Source organism: Lepidochelys kempii, chromosome 14 (assembly GCF_965140265.1).
Source record: "Lepidochelys kempii isolate rLepKem1 chromosome 14, rLepKem1.hap2, whole genome shotgun sequence".
NCBI lineage: Eukaryota > Metazoa > Chordata > Testudines > Cheloniidae > Lepidochelys > Lepidochelys kempii.
The window spans coordinates 7,689,410-7,711,632 of NC_133269.1; the positions used below are offsets into that span (position 1 = coordinate 7,689,410).

The 22,223-nt window shown below is 38.0% G+C and overlaps 1 protein-coding gene across 1 annotated transcript in view; it reads left to right on the forward strand.

The window, feature by feature from the left end:
* PRKCA (protein kinase C alpha) overlaps nt 1-22,223 on the forward strand; it is a 324,685-nt gene that overhangs the window by 240,782 nt on the left and 61,680 nt on the right. The window contains exons 7-9 of the mRNA XM_073311390.1: nt 8,098-8,254; nt 8,375-8,509; nt 9,133-9,229. Of these exons, the coding sequence (XP_073167491.1) occupies nt 8,098-8,254; nt 8,375-8,509; nt 9,133-9,229 (389 nt within the window). The remainder of the gene's footprint in view (nt 1-8,097; nt 8,255-8,374; nt 8,510-9,132; nt 9,230-22,223) is intronic.

Sequence of the window (22,223 nt, forward strand, 5' to 3'; positions counted from 1 at the left end):
CCCACTGGCAGGGTGGTTAAGCATTGGAATAATTTGCCTAGGGAGGTTGTGGAATCTCCATCATTGGAGATTTTTAAGAGCGGGTTGGACAAACGTGTCAGGGATGGTCTAGATAATACTTAGTCCTGCCATGAGTGCAGGGGACTGGACTAGATGACCTTTTGAGGTCCCTTCAATTTGTATGATTCTGAGATAAAGGACTGGGGGCCTGATTCTCAGTGGTGTTTGAACACCTACGACTCTCACTGGATTTGTTAATGCTCTGCACCTCTCAAGATTTAGGCTTTTTTGGACGTGTTGCTTCTTATAATTTTGGTCCGTTTTCCTAGTTAGAGCATGGCAAAAAAAGGTCTAAAAACATTATTTTTTTAAAATACTTTATCATTTAAATATAGCTTGCTCAATTAAAATATTGTTTTTAAAATAGTCTAGCTGGAAAGCTAATTTGTGTGTGGAGATTCAGTTGTTTGTTCTCATATCTCGTATAGTGCCGATCAAAATAAGAGGTGCTTCATTTTTCTGAAAACCTCAGAGGCTGATGAAGCCTGAATCTTCTCTTCCCTTCCCATAGAACGCCATGCCTTTATGTGACACACAGGAAAGGATGTGTGCACATCCAGAATGTGTCAAGTTGCAAAAAGTATCTTCGTTTAAACCACCCAGTGGTTTAATTTATATTAAGAAACAATTATGACTAATCTTTCCAGTGCAGTTAACTTAAAAATATAGTTGAATAAATGGGATTGTACCCTATGTGGCACCTTTTTGTTTTCTACATCTTTTTCTCCTTTAATAATTTTAAAACATACGTAAATGAAAATGTAAAAGAAATGGTAAACATCAAACCTGGGACCAGGTTAATATGATTCCTTTCCCGCTCGGATGCTGATTTCAGTCAGGTTATCTGTTTTATCTTGAGACTTATTGTTGTCCCACAGTTCCTCCAAATGGACACTTTATGTATTGCATTCAAAATATGCAGCACGAGCATAACATTTGCTCATTTATTGTAGCATATAGCTCTCTTCCTATCACAATTTTAGTATGTGAACATTCGAAACCTATCCAGTGTGTGTGACACCCCCCATTTCCCATCATGCTCAATGACTCCTCACTAAATACAGAGTCCAGTTCAAGGCCTCTGTGTTGATAGTCAAAGCTGTCCATGGGATTGGCCCGTGTTACCTAAGAGATCACCTCTCCCTCTGCAGCCTTTTCCCCTCAGGACAGCTATCTTCTTCTAGAACAATAAAACTATAAATCAGTAGCGGGAGGCTCATAAGTGCAGGAGACAGAACTTTCACAGCAGCTGGCCATATACCGTGACAATTTCTCTCGCGAGAGAGAACAATGAGCACAGAACAGACTACACCCAGAATTAAATGCACAATTTATTTCAACTTTAGATTTCCCTTGATAATTTCTTCACGCACACAGACACACAACATACACTCTTGCTCACACAGGCAAAAATCTATCAACTAATCAGACTGTTTGTTGCACTGGCTGGAAGGAAGAGAAATATTGTTAATTTTATGCTGGGTTCTCAGATCCTGAGATGATGGGGCCCGTACGAACAACCATGTTAGTCAGGCAGATAAGATACAAAGATAAGAGTGACTGCATACTCTACCCAGGGACTAGGAGCGAGGAATTCCTGATATCTCATCTCAGCTCTTACACTGATGCTGGCTTTGGATAAGTCATTTAGGCCCCAGTTCACAAAAGCATTTAAGTATGTGCTTAAATACATTGCAGAATCAGGGCTGTATTGTGCTCATTTCCTCATTTGTGTAATGAGGATTATAAGTGCTTACTTCACAGGAGTATTGTGTGGGTTTATTAAGTGCTCTGAATATTTAAAGCATTGTATAAGCATTTATTTAATTTACTTATTATACACTTAATGATTGTGCTAGTATCATGGGTAAATTGCTTTGAAATTATTTAATACATTTATGCAATCCAGTGTCATCTCTATTAACTTTGTCTGGTGGTGCTGTAAAATACAATTTTTTTCATTAATTTTGAGCTCTCTTCTAGAGAAAAGCAGAGATATGTGATGGAAGTTAGGGTGGGAGAGCTTTTATCTCCCAAATTGAAAAGATACTGCTAATTACAGTTTAGTGGGTTGATTTGTTTTTCTCATGCCATCATTTTGATAAACATTATCATTACTTATTTGTATTGCCTTAGTGTCAGGTTCCAAAAGGCCCATTGTACCAGGTGGTGGAATGCATACATGTGGAAAGAGACTGTTCCTGCTCCAAAGAACTTACAATCAACTAAGAGGGGAAACTCAGGCATAGAGAGGCAGAGTGACTTGACCGGGGTGAGGCAGGAGGTCAGTGTCAGAGCCAGAACTGAAACTCAGGTTTCCTCATTCCCAATCTAGTGCTGTATCCGTTGGACTACACTGCCTTTCTAAACAGGACATTTATTTTTCACATAAGTTTGTTGTATTCAATTAACATTTTCTCAGCCATTTTATCAGCTGTAAGCATGCATTTGGATCCTGTAGATTAATAGAGATTTAATCAATGTAGTAGCAGATCATTTGACTGTGCTGTCCTTTTTGTTGCTTTCTGTGTGTTACGTACAAGTATTGTAAAAAGTAAAATTTCACCTGGGCAAGCGCTGTCATTCATTTTAAGCAAGTAGTATAAATACAATATACAAATACACCTGTCAGCTGATATTTACATAGTGGCCCATTCCACACCCCCTGACATTTTAAAATATCTCATATAGTTTTCTTATTAGTTGACAAATATTCAAAAATGTATATTTTTTTACTACTTTGAAGAGTGTATATTGTGCAAACATGGTACTGAATAAAATTGTTGTTTGACTTTGTATAGCACCTTTAATACTTTAGGATAATGGCACTATTGTGTCACGTTAGCTAATAATTCTGCATTTCACCGTGCTTTACTCTGACATCCGTACTGGGTCTTTGTCTTTGTCATTGTTTATGTTGTTTTCTATTTGACAGCAGCAGTGCACAGTTGTAAATCCACCACAATCATGCCTTTATTTTCAGAAGGAAAACAGATCCTATTCTGAAAATGGTGCCATAGTTTGCGAGTCATTTGACTGCTGGATACTGCTGAAAGCTGTCCTCTTCCAGCTCTATGAATCCTGAGAGTAAACAACGTATTATATTATGCTTGGGTGGTTCAGATGGTACCATTCTAACAGCTAGGCCAGGAAGTCATAGGTTCAAGTCCTAGGTGGTACTTCATCTTATACTCAGAATCTGACAATGCAATTCAGTGTTTGGAGGATGCTGTGACATGAGATAAGTTAAAACAAAATTTCCTTTCCTTGACTCTGGTTACATTCCAGGATCCTCATGTCCTGGCTAGATAAAATAGTTTCTAATATCCATGACTGTGAAAGCAAAGGGTGAATGCACAAAGTCACTTGGTTACAATATCTACAGTAACTCAATTTCTACAAAACACTTAGGGATATGTTATTAATGAAAGGCCCCCTGTAAAACCAAATTGTAGCCTACAGCAAAATTATAAATTCCTTTACAGCTTGTGATAATGTTTAGAAAATAAAGGTATCCCCAGCATTTCAATTATTGGGCATGGTTATTTTCCAAATATTGCACCTCTAGCTTCTAAGTAAATAAATTGCATAATGAGTTGATAGTATTGTGAACTTACATGAAATTATGTGACATGTTAAGCTATGTTGATTTCATTCTTATCTGTGCTTGACAGCTGGTAAATTGCAAAGTAAAACATCTCGACACCGGCTGAATGATTAACATGAAGTATTTAAATTAAAAATCTAAAGATGTGCAATTTTTAAATTCCAAAGCAGAAACACAATACAGTCAGCTCAACAGATGTGTTCTTGCCACATTTGATGTCTCAGAGCAGTTAACATTTGGTACGCAAGTCAAATGAAAATATGCCTATATAGGACCACAGTGTGGGTTTTCAGCTGTAGTGAAAGATTGTCTCCCTAGTATTTCTTGCCTAAAATTTCCCACCTTTGCTACCACTTGATGCTATCATTCCCTCTGGTGGAGCTGAATATGCTTCTGTGTCATATAGATCTGTACCAAGCAGGGTTAGAGAAGATTGTGGTTAAAACTTGGGCAGCCACCAGCTTCCACTGTTGCTATCAGCATTGGAGCTGGACTGGTGGTAGCATCAATGGCAAATAGATGGTATGAAGCCTAGTGTAAACAGATATCTCTATAGTAGGAGCATCCTAAAGCAGACAGACACAACCACTGTAAATATTTGCTGCGGTGGATAGGTTTAGGAGGAACAGCCGTGTTAGTCTGTATTCGCAAAAAGAAAAGGAGTACTTGTGGCACCTTAGAGACTAACCAATTTATTTGAGCATGAGCTTTCGTGAGCTACAGCTCACTTCATCAGATGTTTACCGTGGAAACTGCAGCAGACTTTATATACACACAGAAATCATGAAACAATACCTCCTCCCACCCCACTGTCCTGCTGGTAATAGCTTATCTAAAGTGATCAACAGGTGGGCCATTTCCAGCACAAATCCAGGTTTTCTCACCCTCCACCCCCCCACACAAATTCACTCTCCTGCTGGTGCTAGCCCATCCAAAGTGACAACTCTTTACATAATCAAGTCGGGCTATTTCCTGCATAGATCAAGGTTTTCTCACATCCCCCCCACCCCCATACACACACAAACTCACTCTCCTGCTGGTAATAGCTCATCTAAACTGACCATTCTCCAGGTTTAAATCCAAGTTAAACCAGAACATCTGGGGGGGGGGGTAGGAAAAAACAAGAGGAAACTGTTCCTCTTGTTTTTTCCTACCCCCCCCCCCCCAGATGTTCTGGTTTAACTTGGATTTAAACCTGGAGAATGGTCAGTTTAGATGAGCTATTACCAGCAGGAGAGTGAGTTTGTGTGTGTATGGGGGTGGGGGGGATGTGAGAAAACCTTGATCTATGCAGGAAATAGCCCGACTTGATTATGTAAAGAGTTGTCACTTTGGATGGGCTAGCACCAGCAGGAGAGTGAATTTGTGTGGGGGGGTGGAGGGTGAGAAAACCTGGATTTGTGCTGGAAATGGCCCACCTGTTGATCACTTTAGATAAGCTATTACCAGCAGGACAGTGGGGTGGGAGGAGGTATTGTTTCATGATTTCTGTGTGTATATAAAGTCTGCTGCAGTTTCCACGGTAAACATCTGATGAAGTGAGCTGTAGCTCACGAAAGCTCATGCTCAAATAAATTGGTTAGTCTCTAAGGTGCCACAAGTACTCCTTTTCTTTTTGTGGATAGGTTTAGTTACTGTAAATAGCTTTCTAATCAGGCATGTGGGTCAGGCAGAGAGCTTCTAAACTTCAGTTTATGAAATACATTAATTATTATACGAAATCAAGAAACATTCCATTAGAATCAATATATCACAAGATTCTTCTTCAGAAGTTCCCGGTTCAAACTTAGGGTCAAATAATGGCTGCATACTAAGCAGTTTTATATTATTTTGCTCTAAAGCCAGTGCGTGTGTCTTCAGTCGTTTCAACAAACAAAGGCAAAGAAAGAGAAGCAATGGTTGTGGATACCAGGAAATTATACACCTGTTAGTGTAGTTTAACTATATTCACAGCAAAGTGTTACCATTTTGTGAAATCGGGTGGGAGAGTGTAATATTAATTTTTAAAAACACAAAGTTAGACAGAAACAGATGGGTTAAGTTAAAGAAAATCCGTCGCTTGTTTATTTATTAAAATATTTGAGGAAAATTTTGCCATCTTAGTATGTGACGTTTGGAATTAGTGGGGATTCTCTTGGTTCAAGACAGAATGCTGTCATGCATGTGGCAGAGCTTGGAAATGGAATGTTCTGCTGCACTGAAAGACGACAGATTGAATTTAGATATTTAAAACAAGAAATAAGGGTTATTAGTTTTGAGGCAAGAGTCTCCATTGCCTTGAGGCCTCTTTATGCTGTTCCAGTGTCTTAAAAGCAGTTGCTCTCCTCCTCCCCTCTCGCCCCCCACCGTACTCAGGAATGGTGTACCACTGGCAGAAAAGCTCTACGCCAGCATCCCTTGCAGCCCCAAGGGACGGGCTCAGAGGAAGAAGCCAAGGCCAGAACACCGCTGCACTGCAGCTGTTCTTGGCTGTTCATAGCCCTTCTGAGCTCATAGGCAGACTGAGTATAAGTCAGAGCAGTTCTGGGGACTATGGAGCTCTCAGGACCGTGAAATGTGTAGCTCAGAAGGCTACTCCAGTGAGCAAAATTTTATACATACAAGCCATTGTTTATATTTCTGGTTTGGATAGGCTTATTCAGCCCACAGTTTGCTTTGCAACTGAAAGGCCCAAATTGTCCTCTGTGATACGTCCTGTGGATCTCTGTTGCAAGCTCTGCGATTGTTCCACAAATGGAATCTGCGTTAATGTTAATTAGAGTTCAGCACAAAGTGGCAAGTTTGGGGGTGTGGAGAGTTTCTCGATAGGGTGAAATTCACCCCTGGTCTGAGGGCCAACACAAAGCTGCTGTACCACTTAAGCCCCACGTAAACACTCCAGGTAGCATGACTTTCATGGCACATTGGCCTTGTGACGGCTTTCTGCACAGAGGAGAATTTCAGTTAATACATTTTCTCATTAATTTAAAGCACTCCTCTGCTGTGGCTGCTGGACTGTTTAATTAAGGCTTGCTGCTGATGCAGTCACTAGTGGACCAAAATCTGGGTGTACTGATCCTCTGATGAATGCATCAGTTCCCACTGATGTCAGCAGTTGCTCGACACCTCTCAGGGTATGGCCTCGTGAGACCCCCAACTTGAATGTCCCTGTGTGCAGACTATAGACTGTTCTCATCTGTCTCACACACCTGTTTGGGATCAATACCGTGTGGGGTGTTAATTCAGAATCTAGAAAGTACAAAATGGGCACATTTGTGCTCCCCACCCCATATCAGAAAATTGGAAGCAACCACAACTTTCTTGTGGAACTTGAGATAATTAAAACAGCATAGTAACCTTGATTTAAGTTTCTGACATGCCTTTTCCTATTCTTGTAGTGGCTCCATCTAACATTTTCATGAATATCTAGTCTGTAGAGAGTTTAACATTGTATGTTCTCCATTATTATAAAATTATAAAAAAATGTGTACAGCTTACCCACAATGCAACACATCCTTGTGAAATCTGTTGTTCACAATTCAGGTACCTGCGGCCCTGTTAACAGGCTGTATAAGCACCAAAATAAGCAACCCTGTGGTTATATAATTGAGCATATAGATTACTTTAAAAGTACATTAAGTAAAATAGCCCCTGACACTTGGCTTCATATGTATTGCAGGTTTATCCAAGTGCATTTATAATGCCTTCTGAACTTAAATCAATTACAGTTTATCCAACATCCCCTTTGCTGTATATGTACCAGTTTCAAACTGTTACAGAATTTAAAAGATGCTCTTCTCAGCCCTCTGTTTCATGGCAGCAACTTAACATCTTTTTGTAGTCAAGGTACCAACATTTGCAAAGGTATCCTACTCTTGTAGGCTGCTGAATACAATAAGATGGGTCTTGTGATTCAGAAATTGAACAAACAACGCATCTGTTTGCTGTGTTCCCAGACTTCTTAAATTCTCCTTTTATTCATGTTTGCAAGTGCGGCAAAATGTAATACAGTACTGCTATTTGTCCAAGTTAATAAAGGCACATAGAATAGTTACCAACTTAGAAGTTCTTTGTGTTCGGTTTGGACGCTAAACAATCATACCATGGGCAGAAAATAACATTTGTTGTGTGCCAGTGTTTTATGTGCATTGTCTAACTCACCGACCATTTCGTCCTGCCATGCTCAGGGTAGAAGCAAATATCCGTAAATGAACCTCAGCCCACAGCAGTCAAAGTTTTGTCCACTCACCTGATCTCAATAGTGGATCTGCATAGGGTTTTTGTTAGTTTTATTTTCTAACCAGCTTAAAATCAGTAATCTACATTTTTCTTACCTTTGACTTAACGTTATTATTCTGTTAATAATGTTTTGTAGTGCTATTTAAATAGCATTAAGCTATTTCTCTTCTGTTAATAGATGCATAATACATATATACATTTTATATTTGCAGTACGAGAAGCAAAAAACTTAATCCCTATGGATCCAAACGGACTTTCAGATCCATATGTGAAGCTGAAACTTATCCCTGACCCTAAGAATGAAAGTAAACAAAAAACAAAAACTATCCGTTCCACTCTAAACCCACATTGGAATGAGTCATTTACATTGTAAGTTAAATCCTTTTGTAATGCTATGTTATCTATGTAGCACTGCATGGTTTATTGAGTTGTACTTTTGAAAACTTAAAACGTGCCATTTTTTTTCTAATTTTTTCTCCCCTTTTGTAGTAAATTGAAACCTACGGACAAAGATCGACGGTTATCTATAGAAGTTTGGGACTGGGATCGAACAACTAGAAATGATTTCATGGGATCTCTATCATTTGGGGTGTCAGAGCTTATGAAAATGCCAGCATGTGGATGGTAAGAGGTGCCTTAGAGAAAGAGGAAATTTTAAAAAGTTACATAGCAATATTTTCAACCCCAAGACTTTCCTTATGCTTTTTGCATAATTTCATATGCTGTAAATTCATGGATCATTAAATTAAACACGGAGCAGTTAAATTATAAATAATCCCCCCCAAAATTAAAATACTAAAAGCAAAAGTCTGCGTTTGAATGTGTGTGTGAAACTCCTCCTGCAACCAGCCGGTGCTGCAAACTCAATTCTGAGAGCAGAATTTGGCAATGTGGGCGTGATTTTGATCTTGAATATGCAAGCCTATAACAGTAAATATATCATGGTCAGCATAACCCTGCTCAGAAATGTATAGTAACTGATTTTACAAAACAACATCTTGTCGGATCCTTGTCTTATTTAATGAATTGCATGTCCACTATAAACCTTATAAAATAGTTTTACTACACTATTGTGACAGTGGTTGAAATTCTGTCGCTATTGACATGACTGGGAATGATGCCATTGACTTCAGTAGGGATGGGATTTCATCCTATATTTCAGACAGGCCACATATAGGATACTAAATCATATTTTAAAGAGAAGTAAAATTAATTTGGCCTGTCCCCGCTCCCCATGTGTTCCACAGGTACAAGTTGCTTAATCAGGAAGAAGGTGAATACTACAATGTCCCAATTCCAGAAGCTGATGATGATGGAAATGTAGAACTCAGACAGAAGTTTGAGGTGAGGATTATATATAAGTGGTGCTAGCTATGTTTTTCATATGTTTCCCCCTTGTTATATAATGAATTAAACTCAGAAATGCTTTTTTAAAAAAAAGAATGAGGTGGATCATCATTGAGATATATTATAATTTTTGCTGTGCGTTCTTGTAGCGTGTATTTTTGGGCTACTTAGAAGATTGGGCTGATCGTTTCAGTCAGTAACGTTAAACTGTGGGCCCAGAACCAGCATCATTTTAACATTTAAATGTTAGTTTCAGGGAATGCACAGTAGTTTAATTTTTTAAGCGGAAATTATTATTTGTCAAGCAGTGATTAATTAGAGCTTTGAAAATATTTACAAAAGGGCTTTGTCCTGAATCGCTGAACGCACTGATGCGGGTGCAGAAGTCTCAGACTAAGTGAGGGACATTTCTGCTTATGTGCAGTAAAGAGAAACTGCCAAAAAAACCCATATCTGCAGCAGATATTTCCTGCCTACTGTGATGCAAATTGGAATGGTTGGTCCTGCCTCTTGTTGCACATACGGAGGATGTTCCAACAGAATACTTGCTACTCATTGCACCTAGACAGACCCAGCATCAGCAGGGCCTGGCACAGGTGGGAATGGCTTTATATTCGCGGCTCTACAGGAGCAAACTCTTGTGAACTCAGTATTGTTCCTGGCCACATCTACAGTTTTTTTGAGACATTCGTGGCATGTTTCCTCTCTCCTAATAAGGCACTTGAGGATTTGACCCAAATTATTTATCTCAGACTTAAATAAAATGCCTGCTGTGCGCACACAATCCCAAGCCTGTTTCTTTAGCGCTGACATTGTGATTTTATGTTTACCAATTTTGCACTGTTGTTATAAAAGACAGGCTAACCCGAGGAAATGAGGAAAAACAGCCTTCCACTTGCAAAAAGAATAGGTGCTTCTACTGCTCTTGAGTCTATGTTGGGATCAGGTACTATACTTGTGGTCTGCAGCGTGAAATAGGATTTATTTTATACCTTTGAGAAGTGTTTAAAACTCCAGTTTATATTTTCATTTTCTTCCATGTACAATTGTACTTACTGAAAAATAAATTTATGCTGGAGAATTAGGTCTTTCCTACTCAAGATCCTGTTCACATTTTATCCTATCAAGATTGGACTTTTCCCCATTGGACTCTGAATATTGGTGTTTCAAATTTAAAGTGACATCTAGTGCTGTTTTGAGGCTGTCCGTAGACAAATAAAGTTGATGTTGCGGACACAAAAAAATGTGGCGAAAATTTTAGGATTTCTTTTTTTACGTTTTTTTTTCTTGTTGATGTGGGAGTGGGGCCAGCGGGTTATATGTAATGGTAAAATATGTCACTTGGTTTGTTTTTTTTATTTTCTTACAACCTTTTGTAAGAGCCATTTTAGAAGGGATAAAAAAAAGTGCTAATGTCATAATGCCACATAAAGTTGTAAATAAGGTAAAAACTTGAAGCAGTTGTTTTATGTTCTCAGAAGATATTTCAGTGTTGTTCAAATGTCACTATTTTTCATGTGCGCAAAAAAATCTGGGTTGTCCACAAAATGCAAAATGATCATAGGCCCTGAATTTGGATAACAAATGCCGCCTTTTCAGCAGCTTTAACTCATTTAAAGTATACATTTTTTTACACTTTAAATCTCTTCTATATATTCATCAGTAATATTTTACTAAATGGAGACTACTGAAATGAATGATGGCATATGAAAAATCCCTTGATAGATTGTGTGTTATTTCATCCTTTAGGTTTTACTGTGCAGTATACAATTTTTTGAGCTGGGTTACTGTGTGTGTGTGTGTGTGTGTGTGTGTGTGTGTGTGTGTTCGTTCATGAAGGGTGTTGATAATGTAGAAATGAAAATCTAGTTATGCATTTCTCAAGACAGCAACAGCACAAAGACGTGTGCCAAAAGAAAGGGTAATGCACTTGGTGTTGGGCATTAGCTGCCGCAAGTAGATGAAGCTAATGTTCATTTGTTTTGACTATTCGTTATGAGAAAAGTGTGGTCTCCTCTTTGGCCTACCGTGGATCAGCAATCATGGGTCCTGGCATAACGTCAGTACAGGGTACAAGGTAGGAACTTGCGTGATATAAGGCATGGTCAGAACTGGCGGGGGTGGGGGAGAATCAAAGCCTAGGTCAATATTATTGCTGAGAAGTATGGAGAAAGCGCTTTCTTTTAAAACATCATCACTTTCCTCAAAAATATATTCATTCTGTCTGTCTGTTTTGGGCATTTTACCACTAAATGTGTGATCTGAAAACAGTTTGTCAGTAATTACAGTTTGCTACAAGCACAAGGAAGTTGTAATGATATGCTCTTGATCATGAACCTGCTGGAAATATTTTTTGTGCAGGAAATAGCCCAACTTGATTATCATGCACATTGTGTAAAGAGTTGTCACTTTGGATGGGCTATCACCAGCAGGAGAGTGAATTTCTGTGGGGGGATGGAGGGTGAGAAAACCTGGATTTGTGCTGGAAATGGCCCACCTGATGATCACTTTAGATAAGCTATTACCAGCAGGACAGTGGGGTGGGAGGAGGTATTGTTTCATATTCTCTGTGTATATATAAAGTCTGCTGCAGTTTCCACGGTATGCATCCGATGAAGTGAGCTGTAGCTCACGAAAGCTCATGCTCAAATAAATTGGTTAGTCTCTAAGGTGCCACAAGTACTCCTTTTCTTTCTGCTGGAAATATGTGAATTACAGATTTAAAATATTTCAAATTTTGAACCCCTCCAAAAAAGCAGGAAAAATGGTCACACTTCATATTAACAATACATTTATAAATAATATGTTAACCATTTATAAACTAATAGTGTTAATAAATGGTTAGTTAATTATTTTTTTTAATCCAACAGGTCAATAGTTGGCTGATAATGATAATTTGTCACCATCTATAACGCCTTCTTGGTGACTGGGTGACAAAATGGCAGATGAAATTCAATGTTGATAAATGCAAAGCAGTGCACATAGGAAAACATAATCCCAAGTGTACATGCAAAATGATGGGATCTTAATTAGCTGTTACCTCCCAAGAAAGAGATCTTGGAGACACTGTAGATATTTCTCTGAAAACATCTGCTCAACTTGCAGTGGCAGTCAAAAAGGGTAGCAATGTTAGAAACAATTAGGAAAGGGGTAGATAATAAGGTAGTAAATATAATAATGCCATTATATAAATACATGATATGCCCACACATTGAATACTGCTTGCGGTTCTGGTCATCCCATCTGAAAAAAGATATATTAGAATTGGAAAAGGTATGGAGAAGGACAATAAAAATGATTAAGGATATGGAACAATTTCTGTACAAGGAGAAATTATAAAGACTGGGACTTTTCATCTTAGAAAAGAGATGACTAAGAGGGGACATGATAGAGGTCTATAAATCATGACTGGTGTTGAGAAACTGAATAAGGAAATGTTATTTACTCCTTCACATAACAGAAGAACAAGATGTCACCCAATGAAATTTATGGGCAGCTGTTCTTACAATTAACATAAGAAGTATTTCTCACAATGCACAATCAACCTGTGGAGCTCGTTGCCAGGGGATGTTGTCAAGGCCAAAACTATAACAGGATTCAAAAAAATATTAGATATGTACATGGACAAGAAGTCCATGAATGGCTCTTGAACAAGATGGTCAGGGATGCAACCCCATGCTCTGGGTGTCCCTTGCCTCTGACTGCCAGAAGCTGGGAGTAGATGATGGAGATGGATAACTTGATGATTGCCTCTTCTGCTCATTCCCTCTGAAGCACCTGGTATTGGCCACTGTCGAAAGACAGGACACTGGGCTAGATGGACCTTTGGTCTGACCCAGTATGGCTGTTCTTATGTGTACTCGTCTGCTAATATGCTTATGCCCAGCTACTGATGTCTGTAACAAGTTAACATCTCTTAATCATGTAGTAACCTTTCTAAATTATTTATAAATGTATCCTTAATATAAAACATGACTGGCAAAATATGCTTGAGCATTAACACTCTAATGTAAGTTGAGGGCACTAAGCATCTGAGAGAATTTGGCTATTTAGTTAAATGTTTATTACCTGATTTGCCAGTAATATTCTTTAGTTACACTTATTAACTGAAATATTAATGAAATAAACTAGTGTCCATTGTTGTGAGTAAAATACTGCAAATAATGACAGGTTTCAGAGGAACAGCCGTGTTAGTCTGTATTCGCAAAAAGAAAAGGAGTACTTGTGGCACCTTAGAGACTAACCAATTTATTTGAGCATGAGCTTTCGTGAGCAGCTCACGAAAGCTCATGCTCAAATAAATTGGTTAGTCTCTAAGGTGCCACAAGTACTCCTTTTCATACTGCAAATAGTAAGTCCTGCACACTTGAAATGACTTACAATGAATGTTTGATTGTAATAGGCATAGGTTTCATTCTTTTTGTGAGGTCTTACAATAGATCTATCATGTGAGCCATTTTCCCTCCTTGTGAGAAATTCATATTTGGCACCTATTCAGAGTATGTGCTTATGTGTTTTTAAGAGGAGTTACTGTGTTGTGTGTCTAACAAGCAGTGATGTAGGCACCTGAATAGTAGAAATCTGACTTGGGTAGCTCAGCACTCTAGAAATCAAAGAAAATCATCTCTCATAGAACAAATAGACAAGCGCAACTAATGGGATGTGATCTCTATATGACTCTTGTAATTATTCAGCTCCTGGGTGCTTTTGGTAAGCAAGACAGTAAATAAATAAAGCTCTTATTTTACTGGCTATGGCTGAGTTTTTACCGGTATATAACATTTATATAAAAAATAGAGCAAGCCTCTTTTATTTATTGTATCTTCTTTCTCTTCCCTTCCACTCAATAAAGGTGCATTTCGGGGGCCTATTTTGCATAAGCAAATTAAATGTAATTCATTGTAGGGCTACATGTTTGCTAGCATAGCCGAAGCCAAATTAACCCTTATTTTACTGGGGTACACCTGATGCTGACTCGGTGATCATCTCTCTTCCCATTGTGTCCTTGCGTTGTCTGTCTCCTTCTAATTTTAGGCTTGTTTATTCATTTTTTCTTTAGGTAAGCTACCCTAAGTGGATAGGGAGACTATGCTGAGAAATATGCTGCTGTTTTTGAGCCAGTGGCACGTTCTAGGTGATCCCTGCTGCTGTTCTGCCATCTGCAACCAGTTCCCAGTCAGCTTTGGGAGCCTTTCAAGGAAAAGCTGCTGATCCTGAGAGCCAGCTTACCAAAGACATAATTTTGTCAAGAACACAAAGGACAGGGACAGATAGACCTGAAGAACAATCAGAAACCAGATGATAGCCCAGAACAGGTATCAGTTGACTTATAGTGGATAGAGGTGAAAAAGAATAGAGCGTATCAGGCATTGAACATGTTAAACAAGTTCTCAGTTTATCGTCCTTGGCCCATTTTCCAATCCATGATACAGTATTCAAGTCAATTTGAATTCATTCTGAGCGTGATAATTTTTTTTATAGGCCCTATAGTGGAGGAACAATGGAATAGAATCTGGATGACTCAGAGTCTAAATAAATAAAGGGAAAAAGATTTCAGAAGGTAATATTCCCAGAATATTTGGTAGAAGAAATTTGGTGTGGGAGAAAAAGGGAACATGAGAGCTGTTTAAAGCAAAGTGGGCTACTATATATTTTCATGGCCAATATGTAAGATCTAGCAATTAATGCATAGTTTTTAAAAAGTTATTGTGTATGAATAAAGAAACACAAATACTAAATATTAGAAAATGGCAGGTGAGATGTACACAAAGCCTCAGCTACAAAGGGTGGCTGCAAACTTTAGAAGTTGAAATTGAATGCCCAATTTAAAATGGAGCAAAAATAAAGGATAAGAAAAACTTCAAAATGTAAGAGTTAAATGGTCAAGAACTGATGAGGTCTATAAGAGATTTTCAGAAATACATAACTGGTTCTGAAGAGCCTGAGACCCATTTTCAAAATTGATTAAGGCACCATTTAGGGATACATTTTCAAGATTATATAGGCACCTAAAGATGCAGCTAGACAGCTAGTGGAGTTTTCAAAAGCACCTGGGCACTTAACTCCCATTTAAATGAATGTGAGTTAGGTGCCGAAGTACTTCTAAATATCCCACTAAACACTTATCTAAATCTTTAGACCCCTAAATACCTTTGAAAATCTGGCCCTTAGGAGTATAAGTCTCATTGAAAGTCCATGGCACTTAGGGTCCGAAGTGGCTTTTGAAAATAGGAGTTAGACTCCCAAGTTGTTTAGGCACTTTTCAAAACCTTACCCAGTGTAATCTTAATGATGAAATAGGTTACCAATGCAGAGTATTTAATTCTTTGCTTCGTTTGCTCATGAGAGAGGATGTTGATGACAGAAATACATTTTCCTTAAGCGTCAGAAGGAATAATGAATGGAAGAGTGTCACCCCAGAATAGGTAAGAGAAAAATTGGTTAGTGAGTATTGGTAAGACACAGTGGCCAGATGAGCTCCTCCAGAATTATGAAAATATTGACAAAGGAACTTAGGAGAACTTCCTAAAAGAGATGTTCTGAAGATCATTGGGAGGGGGAGGAGTTAGCGAAAGACACAGATTAGACAATTGCTCATCTTTATTTAGGAGCAAGTTTAATCCATTTTAAGAGAAGCAATATGTCCCAGTTAGTGCATGAATAAACATTCCATTGGGTTAGCCCAGTTTTTTTAAAATACTTATAACATTTTGAGTCATGTGCAGTTTAGGGTTGATATGTCTGTTTCCTACTAAATCTGGGAGCAGACAGAGCAAAAAAAGATTTGCTCAGGGAGGAAGAAACTTCTGTAGATAAACACAGCAAAGTCAAGATTGCGTGAGTGAAATTTAGCTTTTTAACAGGCATTTTCAGTGTTGTTAGTTCATTAGAAAGAAATATTTCTTCTGTTTTAAATGTGTTTCCCATAGCTTTATTTTGTTTTTCTTCTATCAGAAAAAGCAGTATTTGCAGATGGGAGCTTCAGAGAATTTATCTGCCAAACTCTAAGAAGCTTCTACGGAGCCATGTGCAAACTGCAATATTTCAGAGGCTAATAACTAGGCTTAATTTGAGTGAATTTTCACAGGCAGCAAAAAGATACATTCCTGACACAATGGGGTGCTAAAATGAAGTCCCTGTTGCAAAGGTTGGAGGCACTAGAGCGTCTCAGTGAAACAGATGAAGGCATTTTTTTAACATGGGCAAAACAAGATATTTTCTCCTAATCTCATTTATAGAAATGTCTGAACTGCTTTAGCAGAAACGTAAAAAACATTTTTTTAAAATAGCATTAGGTATACCAGCAACATGGAAAATATCAGCCGGAATGGTTTGTTCGGTACAGTTAAAAGAAACTGAAAACAGGGTTTTATACCTCAAAGTATCAGGTAATCTTACCTATAGGCATGTTGCATTCTACACCACCTACAAGAATATAGACAGAAATAAAGCAAATTCTTCTGTATAAACTTAGGGCACTGATGGATAGTGGATTGTGGGTGCCCAGTTTTCCCTCCAGGTCTTCCATTTGCCCACAAAGCTTTGCAACCCATCATTTATTTTATTGGACCATATCCAAACAACTGTAAAACAGAATCAAGAAAATGGCCAAAGAAGCAAGGGGCAATAAATGCACTGACTGGGTCAGCTTTCCTCCAAATTTTTAATCTCACCAACTTTAAGATAATTCTCAGTGTATCCATAACTCATAAATCTGCTCTTAACAATCTTATCCTCTTTTTATATTTCCTTTGATGCGATGTCCTGAAAAGCAGAAAACAAAAAAAAGTAAAAAAAATGTTTGGCTCTGTTTAGCTGACTGAATGAAATATACCACAGGCTCTAAGTACCATCCAGAGCTTGCAAATGACCACATCATGGCAATCACCCAATAACCACTAAATAATGCTGCCTTTAGTTAATAGGATTCCACCATCCCCCTATATTCATCCCACCATACATTAAGTTGTCTGTATGCCAAGCACAAAAGATAGCTGAACTAGTTCAAATAAAATTAGAATCAACCAGAGTCTCTGATTTAACTGACGGAAGTAACACCTGTTCTCAATTTAGAAAAGGTTTTCTTCTTTGAGTTCCTGTGCATATGAATCCCACTCATGGTGCTCACTAAATTGATCTGACCGCCCAAAAGCGGTGGTAGGCAGTCCTTTGCCCTTTATTCTCTCTAGAGGGAACATGAGGGCATGAAGAGTGACTGCATGACCCCTTGGTAAAACTTCCAGACTCCTGTGCCGGAGAACAGTCCCCAACTATTCCAATTAAGGGGAAAATCCCAAGGGGATTTTTTGTAGCATCACATCTCCCTATTGTAGTTTTGATATTAAGACTCCAGTCCTACAACCACTCATACACATACTTATCTATGGGATTACTGGCGTTTGTAATGCTATCAGTGGTGTTACACGCATAATCTGAAGCGTGTGTGTGTGTGTACAGGACTGAGGTCAGCATTAATTAAATCATTAGTATCAGCTGCTTTAAATGTCTCATCCGCTTTACAAAATGAATAACAGTCCGATATAGAGAGTGTTAAGTCACTGTATCCTACTGTACTGTTCCATGATTCTTACTGGTGGTGAGGGTATTTCCTTTTTCCTGATTTTGCTGTGATCTGCACAACTGACACAGCCATTTTTTTTACTTTCTGCTTTGTATTAGAGTTGCTGCTTTTATCCTTGTGTACTGCTGCTACTAACTGTTGGTGCTTTGCTTTGCTAGCCCTTTACTAATGCAGAAGCTTTTCTCCTTCTCCTGTCTTTTTCAGGGCTGTCATATAAATATCCGCTTCTTAAAGGTAGTGTTCTCCTCTGTGTGCTCTTGCTCATTTCTCTTTATTAAAACTCTTTTCTGAATGTTTGCACTTTCTTACACTTGGATTGCTGTCATTCTTATCGCCTTTTAAGGATACACTTTATTTTTTCCTAGTTTAAACTGCTTTAGTGTATAAACCACCCTCCATCACCCCCACCACCAATTTTCGAAGTATGTATCTTTTGTAATTTGCCATAATGTAGTCCTAAAATTAAAAGTTCATTAACTAAAAGTTTGCCATCAAAACCCGGACAGGTGCAGCATGTCTTTATTTTTAAGAAGTTGTTAAATGAGTTGGTTCTTCTCTTGAAAAATGGAAATAGTGCATCTTTAATTAGATAAACAGCATGATTATTTTCTCCTTGTGGAACTGTTGAATAAATTCCATATATCAGATTATATCTATTTTCACTGTATATTTAAATATATACAGTGTATAGCATGCCTATGTTATGGTATAATATACCACAAACATATATATTCATATAGGTATACTGTACTATAGTATACCATAGAATATAATGCCCACAAATATTGAACCGATGCTTTGGTGCCTGGATTACCAAATCACCTATTTTACTTCCCATTTTAATTTCACTGAAAGGCCACCTCACAGAATTATTTCCATTAAAAATAATATCTTAGCCCTGAAAAATATATGTCAGGACTTTCTGATTTGCATGTAAGATTGCTTTAAAAAATAGTAATGTGGTGTTTCTAGCAGCTTTTCATGCTGGGGGAGGGTAAAGACTACTGATATAACTTACACAAGCAGTACAAAGCTAACCTAATCTTGACAAAGATTATTTTCCGAAAGTATTGTACTGTACACTGTTTTAAGAACACTTACGACCAAAATGGCATTGGGACCATTTTCATCAGTTTGTGAAAATTATATTTAACATATTATAAGATCCAGAACAGCTGTAGATAATAAATGGCATGAAACATAGGAAATCCAATTTAAAAATAGATTTCTTATCTTTGAGATCACATGTTCACATTATATTGACATAATTTTATCAGATATATTAATATTGGACTAAATAAAGAATAAAAATGATGATTTTTCATTGCCATATATTTCATAATATAATAATCATGTGGCTTTCTTATGCAGCCAGTTTTATGGTGACTTTTCTTATCTTCTTTTTTTTTTTTTTAACCTTGATCTTTTATTTGGTGTCTTTGCCTCAAAAAACATCTTCAGAAGAGAACTGCCCTGTCACAGTAGGGATCATCTCTTGTTTCCTGTTGCAAAGTAAAAAAACAGTCTGGTTTCATCAAGGAAAGTTGATTCATTCAGGCACGTTGCAAGCTTCTCTATTTAAATATAAATACCTCCCCCCTGGAGGTGACCATTAACCTGATTTGTGTAGAATAGTCTGCAGATACTTTTTAAATAAATTCTCATCTGCCTTTTAATTCAGGGTTTTCAGGGATATTGGGATACATAACACTTAGGAATAATTGCAAGTGGATCCCATCTTACAATCACCCAAACATGAAACAAAAGTAAATAGTAAATCAAAAGACCATCTCATAGCAAAAGACCATGCACAAGACAAAAGCCAACTGTAAATTAACACATCCAGATTAGCATATAGAACTGAAAAGTTAAACTAAATTTTTTCCATTACTGTACAAACACAATCAGGACATTGAAATGGAGCAATGCAAGGTGGAAAACTTCATTTCCAGCTTCCAGGGGAACAAGTGGCTAACTGGGGGATGAGTCAGCTGCTGCCTGCACCACACAGTTACAGCTCGAAAGATCCTGTTCCTTGATAAACAGTCCATAACTGTTTAGCCCTTGTGCAGTTCACCCCTGCACTGTGCATATAGATGCAATACAAGTACTTTTTTGTGGATATAATTAACATTTGGCTCATGTGAATTAAAGGAGTGTAATTCCATCAAAGGAAGGTAGGGACTCAGCACACTTATTTGGTAACATAACTCCCAAGAATTCCAATTTTATCCCAGCCAGGGTTCATTTTCAGAGGCAATGCTCCTTTGATTTCTGTCTTATCTCTATAAACCAATTATTACGAATCCCTTCCCTTATTCTTGCCCAGAAACATTTTACTTGCTGCTGTCAAAGCTCTAGCATCACTGATGAGCCCACTCTCAAAAGCGTCATTTCATACACCATTCTGCAAATTAATCACCACTGACGTTAGCATCTCTTTGGAAATAATTTTGTAAGTAATCAGTTTACATTGGACCACCGGAGAGGTTGCGTTCCTAAATTTACGTGATTGGAATTGAATAGAAACAGCCGGAGCAGACCACAAGGGAGACTATGTTCCTGACCATATGTAATGCTTCAAAACTGAAAATAAATTAATAGCAAAATCAGTATTTCAGGAACACTGTGATACTGGTCTACAATATTTGCCTTAAACAGCACAAACATTAGCATTTATCAAATTATTGGAGTCTGGTAAGAACAGCTTTATAATAAGAGAGAGATTTTTTTTTTTCAGTAGATGAAACTTGCATTTGTATACAGGTTTTTGTTTGCTTTTGCATTTTTGAAACATCATTGACAAAACACATCTAGCCTGTCTTCAGAATAATTACTTCTGTCTTTGGCATGGAAGTTTATCAGTTTAGACCTGGTTATAGAGTACCAATTGTCTTAGAAACCAGTAGCAGAATTTCTGGTGCCCTGTTTGCCCCACGGTAGTTTGGGGCTGGTACTGGGGCAGGAAGCACTAGTTCAAGGTCTCCCACCGAATTCTATTAATAAGTTTTTTGCAAAATAATTATATTCTTTGTCCACATTAAACAATTTATCACTGAGAATTTTGATACTTGTAATCATTTTCTGCTTAAATCAAGCCCTGCTTTCTTTTGAATGGTTCCGTATTGTAAATTAGTGGGAACTTGTATCACTTTAAAAAATGGGCAAATTTTATAAAAACAACTTTATTTTGAGCATTCATGGAGTTGCTGCTCCTACCGAGTTTTGATAGCACACGCTGCAGTATAATCACATTTGGACTGGTTTTTTTTTAGTACCGCTGCATGTTGTCTTACAGGATATTTCTACAATAATTTCTGAATATCTTCCCTAGACAGCACATTTGATTAGCTTTCTGTCTAGTTAGACACTCCTGATTTGTAGAGGACACAGCAGTTAGGCAGTAAAGGCTGAAAACAAAGTAGAGTCAGCTGGCTGCAACTTTATTAAACAATGTTAACTACATCAAAAGGGTATGTGGAAACTACCTTGTAAAGATTAAAACCTTGACTTCCCCTGGCACCACTGCACCCAATGAAATGTCCAGAGGTCTATTGCCCCAGGCTGTGTTCCTCAAACCCTTCCTCTTAAGGTGGCCACTCATGCATGCCCAGAGTACCAGACATTCTGGTACTTCTGGGAACAATGTGGGCCCACACCTGCCTGTTTGACTCCACCTCCACTAACATGCATGCAGTGTCACACTGCATGGAGGGCACCATTTTGAAGAGCATGCTCTTCCGCCCCTGCTGGCATAATCTCATACCTGTGGGGTGTGCAAGGCCACACTGGGGAGAGGTGAAGCAGTGTGCTCATCAAAATGGCATGCCCTATCTGTGATACTGGACAAAACAACGTCCAGTTTTGTCTCAGTACTGGACAGGGGACAAACCATTTTAAAAAAAGGACTGTTTGGCTTAAAACCAGATGAATAGCATGCCTACTTCCTCTCGAGAATTTGGACAAATATACACTTACCCAATGGGCCCTTCTTTTGTAGGCATTTGACTGAGATCAAATCTGTATTAGGGGATGATGTTACCTGTACCCCATACCCAACTTTTTATTGCTAATTTTCTAATAATTATTTACTTTCGCCCGTTCTTTATATGGCTCTTTCACACAGCAGCAAGGGAGAGACAAACAATTTTAAAAAGAGAGTAAAGTGATGTAAACCCACAAGAATTGGCACAGGTGCTCAGGGCAGTGTGCTACCTGAAACGACTTTTGACTTTTTTTTTTTAAATTAACTATATTCCAAATGGAATGTGGCTCTTTAAGTTAAATTTGATCTAAGGAAAATCTTTTTTTCCCTAAAGTTCCAAGCCATAAGAGGGCAGTAAAGAATAAAAAATTATACTAAATTCAGTAAAAAAAAAAAAAAAAAACTTTTGAGACCATTCTAAAGGA